Source organism: Pistacia vera, unplaced genomic scaffold, assembly GCF_008641045.1.
Source record: "Pistacia vera cultivar Batoury unplaced genomic scaffold, PisVer_v2 Contig1272, whole genome shotgun sequence".
Classification (NCBI taxonomy): domain Eukaryota; kingdom Viridiplantae; phylum Streptophyta; class Magnoliopsida; order Sapindales; family Anacardiaceae; genus Pistacia; species Pistacia vera.
This window is the reverse complement of record NW_022195328.1, coordinates 24,972-33,977: the sequence shown is the minus strand read 5'-3', so window position 1 is coordinate 33,977 and position 9,006 is coordinate 24,972. Positions and strand designations below refer to the sequence as shown.

At 40.5% G+C, this 9,006-nt stretch overlaps 1 protein-coding gene across 1 annotated transcript; it reads right to left on the bottom strand.

The window, feature by feature from the left end:
• Positions 1 to 35: 35 nt before the first annotated feature.
• Positions 36 to 3,136, bottom strand: LOC116121715 (enoyl-[acyl-carrier-protein] reductase, mitochondrial-like). Its single transcript, XM_031407652.1, has 10 exons — positions 2,832 to 3,136; positions 2,635 to 2,732; positions 2,126 to 2,257; positions 1,887 to 2,030; positions 1,701 to 1,803; positions 1,111 to 1,210; positions 891 to 967; positions 727 to 805; positions 448 to 566; positions 36 to 331 (listed from the first exon to the last, which is right to left on the bottom strand). Exons 1-10 carry the CDS (start codon positions 3,011 to 3,013, stop codon positions 238 to 240), a joined length of 1,128 nt encoding a protein of 375 aa, XP_031263512.1. The 5' UTR covers positions 3,014 to 3,136; the 3' UTR covers positions 36 to 237.
• Positions 3,137 to 9,006: the final 5,870 nt, after the last annotated feature.

Genomic DNA, 9,006 nt, shown 5'->3' with positions numbered 1-9,006 from the left:
GAAAACATAATTACAAAGGGAAAAGCAAAATAAAAGTAATTTTTTATTTAATTTGACAGTGAAATAAGATCTTGCTCAACATAATTACATTGCAGTTAATAGTTCAGTAATAAAATATGTTCCATATTGTACAACATACAAGATGGTGTAATGTGGAAGACCTGATCAACTTTATCTGAGTTGTAATTTGATTTTCCCTTTTTGCAGGTAGAATTTTAGAGTGCTATTACATCCCGACTAAAACTTCAGTACTTGTTTAGGTTGGCTACCCTGTGATCCAAGTGCTTTATCCAGTGCAATCTGAAAATTGTCAAAAGGAACCAATTCCATCCTGCAAAGTGGAGCACCTCAACTGATAAAATAGATGGCTCATGCTTATTGACAGATATTAAACTGCCAAGTTAACCAAAAAGAAGAGGTTGAGTTTGTCTATGAAGGAGAACATACTCATATTTCAACTTCCCTTCCCGTACAAGGCACAGAAGATAATCTATCATATTTCTGCACTCCGTAGCTTTATCTGAACTTAGCCATTTCTGCAACCAAAAACCCTTCAAGGAAAGATCCTGCAAAAAAAGTATATTTAGGACAATGAACTCGAGGATGATCCCATGAATTGTGTTTTTAGAAACAAATAATTGTTCTGCCCAGGCTTGTACAAACATAACCTGAAAAGACATCAACACACTGTAACAATAAGAAAAGAATGGGAAAACCATGGCTTACCTTAAAAATGAAGGATGAAGTTGATACGGTGACAGGTTTCTTTGACATTCCACCATAAGTTACCATAGTTCCTCCCTGTCTGCAAATGAGAAGTTATTGCTTTCCTAAGAGAGATTAAATTTAAACCCAACAGTTCCTCAATAATTCAGTACTGAAGGTTACACCTCAAGAATTTGAGAACCAAAGAAGCAGAATTGCCCCCAACACAGTTGAATCCCAAAGCAGGTTCAGGTAAATTAGCCTAGAATGTAAGGAGATGTAAAATGGCAAGCTTAAGTTATGTGAGAAACAAATACGCACTAAAAAAATGGAATCCTTTAATAAACCAGGCACACCAGAAGATCAAAACCTTCCCACTTATAGTGAGTAAATAGATTATTATACCAGGAGACCCTTGACATTCTTCACTTCCAGTTGGCTCTCAGTAAAAACTTCATCTGCCCCAATATTTTTAAGTTTTTCCTTCGCTTCATCTGATCCTGGCCTGAAGCAAGCTGAAGATGGTAAGTGAAGTTATGCAGGCATCATTCATCAGATTACAGAACTTCAGAAAGTACAGAGATGAATCAAAAACACATTTCCTGTCACATTGTAAACTTCTATAACTTTTGCATGTGCCTAGCCATAGGACCTCTTCTACCTAAATATTTGGAAGGATGTTACCAGCATCCATTGTTTAACAACAAATATATCAGTTTCTTTTTCCTTGAAGTAAGAGAATTTTCAAGTCTTTTCTTTATGCATGTATGAGCATTTCTAAGGTGATGTCTTCGGGAGCATAAAAAAGGTAATGAATACCATAATTCCCTAGTTGAAAGTGGATTACTATTAACGAGTTTAAAGACATAAACATAAACAGAACCTACTGAGAAATATAGTGCTCAGAATTATCAACTTTCAAACAAATAGCTTTATAACAAGCTTAGATGCGCAAACTCAAAAAATTAATACATTACTTCTGAACTCGAAAGTACCTGTCCCTTATGATATTAATGCTATGGATGCCACGAAATTTTGCAATCTGAATTATGCACTGTCCTACAATGCTTGTAGCACCATTTTGCACAATAGAATCTCCTGATTATACCCAGAATAATCAGTAGAAACGGTAAAAGAAATACAAAAGCATCAACATTATCAAAATGAACATATGGCCGTACCAGAATTTAGAGTCGTGAAGTCTTCAAGCATCCTTAATGCAGTCAAAGGATTAACAGTAATTGTTGCAGCATATTCCATAGGTGAAACCTTATTAATTTTGTGCCAAACACTCTGATCTTTGACAACATAAGTCTGCCATGTCCCTACGTAGAACAAATACAATCATCACTGAACAAGCTCAAGCAACTCGCTACATATTTCACCTTCAAAGTTGAGCAAAGAAAAAAAAAAAATGTACCAGAAGACGGGGGTGATGGAATGACCCAATCACCGGGCAATAAACCTGCAACCTCTGAGCCCACTGAGTACACCTCTCCAACACCCTCATATCCTCCGATTGCTGGCACCTGTGGCCTCACTGGGTACACTCCTAAATAACACCACCCATTTCCACTCAATAAAGGTTTCTTAACATATACTCTTAAGAGGGCGCACGTTAAGATACAACAAAGAAAAAAATTTGATTATATCAATTAACTTTTATCTATAGAATACAAAGAAAAACAGTCCCCTGAATTCATAACAGTAAAATTTTGAATTATTGTAGTCTTAGTCTATGCAATAACAACTCAACAAACAAGAATGATTCTGAAAACGTAGCAATTCACTTAACATATGTTTTATAGAATCATTCACAATTTATCAAAACATAAGAATTTTTAATTTTCAATTGTATCAACAAACTACATATTACAAGGGGAAAAAAAAAAAGAAAAAAAAAAGAAAAGGAAAGGAAAAGCCTTTGACCTTGAATGCGGTTGATATCAGACGGATTGATGGGAGCAGCCAGCATTTTAACGCACACGTCATTCTGTTTCACTTCAACCGGCGGTAAGTCTATCACTCTGCAATATTCCACACACAGTTACTCACTCAGTGCTATACTAAAAAATATATGCCCATCGCATTATATGTAAATAGATAATCAGTGCGTATAGGTGTACTTGGTGACGGCGTCAGGTGGGCCCTCGCGCTCGTACACCACGGCCTTGGACGGCGGCGACATGAGAGCCGAGAAGGCTCGAATGCATTGAGCTTGGGCACCGCGACAATAGGTCCATTTGAGACCGAAACTTTCTGCTGATTTGTTAAAAGCTTTCGCAGCAACTGACCTTGCCAACGCCATCTCTCCCCGAGAACACAATAGTCACAGTGTACTCTCCTGCTCAAGCTTTAATCGGTTCCCCTCTATGCGATGCCGTTTCCGCTCTTCATAAGTTCGAGATATTGTCACGTAATCATTCATTATAATTGGAAGACAATTATTTTAAAGATTAAATAAAAAAAGAACACAAATCTCATCTGTATTAATAAACAAATATTTTTTTATCACATTAATATATATCTTAAAAAGTGTAATAAATAAATAAATATGAGATTGATAAATGTTCGTTTATTGATATAAATAAAATATGTATTTTTTTTTTTTTAAGATGAGTGTCGTCCAATTAATGATAACTTTGGAAATTGAAACGATAAAAAGTTGATGGTATATTACATTTTTCAATAAATTATATATCGAACATATTTTTGTGAAAATTTATTCCATATTGTAAATGCAAAAAATTTACTTTTATGGAAATATGGTATGATCCCGTGAGGTTGAGACCACCGGCAATCCGTAGTATCTATACACGCAAGAAAACAAGCGTGAAGCGAACGGAAAACACCGGGGTGGTGTTTGCTGTAGGCACTCCGACGCTCAAATCAGCAAGGCTGAGTAAGACTAATTTAGTGAGAGTTAGGGAAAGAGAAGGTTACCAGAAGTCTAGTCGGAGACTATAACTATGGCTGTGATGCGAAATTCTCAAGAGTGAGAACTACGGGGTTTGAAGGTGTAATGTCTCCCCCTGTGAGAGGGTTGGCCTCTGTTTAAATAGCGATTGTAGGATCTTCGAGTCCTAGTAGGACTGTGAGTCCTTAGAGTTGAGGTTTTGTGAAAAATGAGAACCTTTGATTCTCTTACCTTAGTGGGAAAATGAGTCCTAGCAGGTCTAAGGCACGGATCTTAGACGAATTAGGATAGTGATGGACCTCTTCGATGGAATTCAGATAATCCTAAAATAAGTAGGTAACCCTGGGCTCCAAGTAGACCCTAAGTATAGTAGGTGGTCTAGGATCAAAGGGCTTGGGCCTAGACAAGTTGGTGACGAGGCCTAAGCGAATCGAGCTTTTGCCGATAGGCCTAAGTAGTGAGCAATAGGGTAGGTGTACCAAGTAGACCTGATATGCAGACTCAGTTATGGGCCCAATTGGAATTGGGCTATAGCTCCGAGCTTTGTTGAAGGTGTCTTTGTCTTCAGGCCTATTTGGGCCGAAAATATTTTTTGGCCCTAACAGTTTGCCCCACACTCTCTAAGTTAAGGGGTGCTTAGATTAGAGGGTAGATGTTGTGTGGAGGTATGCCTAGTCGTCCTTCGTAATCAACTGGTTGGATACGTGAGTGTACTACTTCTTCGTTCGTGAAGCCAAACAATATAGCTTTTACTGTAGGTGATGCACTTGGCATACCAGGCCAAGTGGGTGAGTAGAGGTGAAACACAAACATACCTTCACTCGACATATCTGACCAAGAGGAAAAGTGGAGTTGACCTTGGAGAACTCGCCCGGTGCGTTGGACCGAGTAAGGGGGAGCGGCGAATATCCATGAAGATGCTCTAATTCGGTGCATCAAACCAATTGATGGGATGTGAGGCACATCTTGTGAAGATATCCTCACTCGGTGCATCGAACCGAGTGAGAGGATGTGAAGTATCATTTGAACGTGTCCGAACTCAGTGCATCGAACCGAGTGAGAGAAGTCATGAGAGCTTGTATCACTCGGCGTGTCGCGCCAAATGATGTGTTGCGAACTGGTTGTTTAGAGCTTCCCATTCGGCTGGGTAGGCCGGGCGAATGGATATGAAGTATTAGAAGGTGTTTGATCAGACAATTAATGAGATGAATTATCTACTCTCATTGGAGATGTAGTTGCTCGGTCAGGTTGACCGAATGATGATGCTAGGGCAGATGCAACCATCATGCTTTTGGATCGTGAGTCGTTCTAGCGCTGATGACCGGCGGCTAGCGGTGGTTGCTGGTGGCTAATAGTGGCTTGGGTGGGTAGGGGTGTTTTTCTTAATTTATAAATTTTTATTGTGAAAGGTAATTATATGTTTTGAGTTAAATATAATATGATTAGATTTTGAATTGAATTCAATGAATAGAGAAACAAACACGTTTTTTACTCTTTACAATAGGATAGGATAATATAATATAGATTTGAAAAGTGTACCAATCAGGGGGTTTTATTTGAAATGAGCGTGAAAAATTAAAGTTTTGGTTAGTGGGTTTGTGTTCTTTTTTCATGTAAACAATTTGTTTGGTCCAGTTAGTGAATCCTAACACAATTGCAAACTTCAGCCTTCTTGTATATATTTTGCAGCTTGTTGATGTTACTATTACTTCTTTTTTTTAACTCTTTTAGGTTTGAAAATTAAATATATATGTCCAAAATTTTATTTTATCTTATCATTAGTTTCCAAAATTTCATGTACTTACAACAATAGATGAGAGGGACTCATGGAGTGTCATGGGATGAAACAAAGGGGGATAAGTTATCAATTATTGGCTATGACTAAGCAATAAATAAGGAAAAAAAAAATGAAGAACAAAAATTCTTTTATGGATAAGGTCTACCCGTTCCCAAAAAGATAGTTGAGATAAACGGGACTATCTGTGTTTGACAGTAGACCTAGACAAGGACCAGTCCCAATCAGGTCCGGGTCTGGGCCTGATTGGGACTGGTCCCATTTGGGACAGTCACTTATGGGCCTGGGACCGGTCCTAGGCCCATGAGAAATTTTAGGGCCCGGACTAGTCCTAACTCCTATGGGCTTGGAAAATTTTGTTCCACCCCCCAAACATGTATCCTCGGGATTCTCTTTGAGGGATATTCAGAGGATACCTGACTGGAGGGGGGTTTTACATGGCCTAAGATCAGAGGGCCTGGGCCTAGATAAATGGCGGTGAGGCCTAAAAGAATAAGGCCACTACTGATTGGGTCCGAATGGTGAGCAACTGGGTAGGTGTACCGAACGGACCTTATATGCAAACTATTGCAGGCCCAATCAGAATTGGGCCCTAGCTTTGAGCTTTGTTGAAGGTGTCTTTGTCTTTGGGCCTATTCGGGCCGAGGATATTTTTTGACCCTAACAGTTTGCCCTTCACTTTCTAAGTTAAGGAGTGCTTAGCTTAGAGAGTAGATGTTGCATGGAGGTGTACCTAGTCGACCTTCACGACCGACTGATCGAACATATGAACGTGCTGCTTCTTTGTTTGCGAGAATGAATAGTATAGCTTTTATTGTAGGTGATGCATTTGGTACACCAAGTCGAGCGAGTGGAGGCGAAACATCATCATGCTTTCACTTGGTGTATTTGATTGAGTGAGGGAGTGGAGTTAACCTTGATAGACTCACCCGGAGCATCGGATCGAGAGGAACCATGAAAGAATTTGCTTGAGGTATCCTCACCTGGTATGTCGCACTGGGTGGGAAAATACGTGAAACGTCCCATGAAGGTGTCCTCACTTGGTGTATCAAGCCAAGTGAGTGGGTGTGCGAGCTATCCCAAGAAGGTGTCCTCAGTCGGTGTAACGAGCCGAGTGGAATGTGTTAGGGTCATTCTAGTGGTGGAACCTTAGGCTGATTGGTCAAATCCAAATGAAAAGGTGTATGTGCACTTCCCACTCATGATTGGCTCGTTCGATCGGGATGACCGAATAACTGGGTGCTTTGTAAATTTTTGGTCGGGTTTGTCACAAGGCCTAAAGGTTAGGGTAATACTTCTGATCCTTCCGTTTGGTTGGGAGGGCGTACTAAATGGGTGTGAAGTGTTAGAATGTGTTTGCTTGGCCGTAGGAAATGGACAATTTGTATGCTAGACATGCTATTTGGTCAGGTTGGCCGAGCGACTAAGCTAGGCGTGTGCATGGGGTCATGTCTTCCAAGTGCGCACGAATCCGTTACACGTGTGTGGTGGAGATCGCTCCTGGTTTGGGTGAGAAAATGAAGAGTCACTCTGTTCCATAACCAATGCAAGGCCGTCACGTGTCTCTTTTGCCAACCTTTGTCCATAAAATCGAGGAGGCGACTGTGCGTCTTTGTTTCATCTCTCGTTTCTCTTTCTTTGCATTTTCTTCCTCTTTTCAAGTTTTTTCAGCAGCGGTGGACGTTCTTTTGTGGAATCTGGCCATTTTCACGGTAAACATTGGTTTTTTGCACTGCGTTCTGTTTCTGTTTCTTCTCTTTTTTTGTTTGTGTAGCATTTTTGGAGAGATTTGAGTGGGGTTTGGTAAGTTTGCTTTAGCTTTTTGAAAAGGTTTGAAAAAACTAGGAGGTGTCGTGTTTCTTCATTTTTGGGTGGGGTAGATTTAGTGGCGACTTAGGTTGTTTGTTTTGAAGTTTGGGGTGAACGAAGAAAACACAAAAATTTTCGTCTGGGTTCAAAGATTCTAGGTTTGGGGGAGGTAGAAGATGAAATCTGTTTATGTTAGTTTCCTATTCGGCTCATCTCGATTTGCTTGATCGGGTCGAGTGCGGTGCTTCGAGTGAAGAAGCATGGTTTCTGGTAGGGGCTATTTACTTGGGTCGCACGGTCTTCCAGACCGAGTGGTGAAAGACCTGCATAAGTGGTTCTGAGCAAGCAGGTAGTCGATCGCCTAGACCGAGCCGAAGGTCACATAGAGGTTGGAGAGTTAGACTGTTTTGAGAACCAGTCGGTTGGTAGCTCTGGGCGAGTGGGGCTTTCGAAATAGGGTTCGACTTTGAATTGAAAGTCGGTCGGTCGCCTAGGTTGCATGGACAAAGTGTTCAATTCGCGGTCAAATTCGAGCGACTTGAGTGGGGCAGAGATAGAAGTTGGGAATGAGTATGAGAATGCCTTGACAATGGTAATGATGCCCGAAGGTGGGGGCGTTCCGGTTGGTATACCAAAGAGGGTGAACGTGGCTGCCCCTAGGGTGAACGTGGCTGCCTCTAGGCTGAATGGCGCCACCCCAAGTGACGGTGAGTCGGATAGGCAAGGGAGGAGTGGGGAAGACTCCGATGAAGTTGATAATTCCAAGATTTCACCCTCCACTAGCAGTGGCTTCGAGGACGAGCCGAGTCGGCCTAGTAGCGCGATATTGAGTAGGGATTATCCGCCCTTATTGAAGGAGAGTGATGTATGGCAGATCAGGACGATGTATCACATCCCGGAGTCTGTCGAAATCAGGGTGCCAAGGTCGTACGAGTGGGTCGATTAGGAGGCAAAAGGTTGGGTGAGCGCCTATGAGAAATGATTCCACGACGGGCTAAGGCTTCCCATCCCTCGTCTTGTCTAGGAGGTCTTGAACCATTTCATGATTGTGCCGACCTAGATTATACCGAATGGGTGGAGGTTGTTGATGGCTCTGGAGGACTCTGTGTGTGAAATCAGGTGATTGTTTGGTGTAAACCCCACGTTATTATTCTGACGCCCTAAGGTATGAAATTTACCTTTTCAAGTAATTTTTTTCTTTTGAATGGAAGGGTAAGATGGTCAATTTACATGTATTTTGAGATGTGGCCATTATAAAGTGTAAGGGGTGATGTCCTTAAAGAGAAATGAGGGTAGAATGGTCATAAAGTTGATTGATATGGTTAAATGGTGTAAACGGTAACCAAGGGTATAATGGTCTTTTTATAAAAATCCATATGATTTAAGTATCCATAAAAGTGCACCAAGGGTAAATTAGTCATTTACCTAATGGGTGTAAAACCCCTCCCTAGCCGGGTATTTCCTAAGTATCACTTGGCCATTGAGAACCTAGAAAACGCATGCCTAGGAAAGAAGTTTATTTTAAAATCGTATTTAATTTAATTTAATTTACTATAATAAGTTCATTGTACAAGTCAAAAAAATATAGTTTCCTTTCTTGGAGTACATTATGAAATCTATAGTAGTACTTACGAGAACATACACACTTTTACAAAATTTACTAGCAATTTAATTTCCTTTATTAACACAAACATATATACTCCATAATAACATGGACATATTTACTGCATTATGAGATATAAACATAATTACTACACTAAATACTAGCAAAACCATTCAA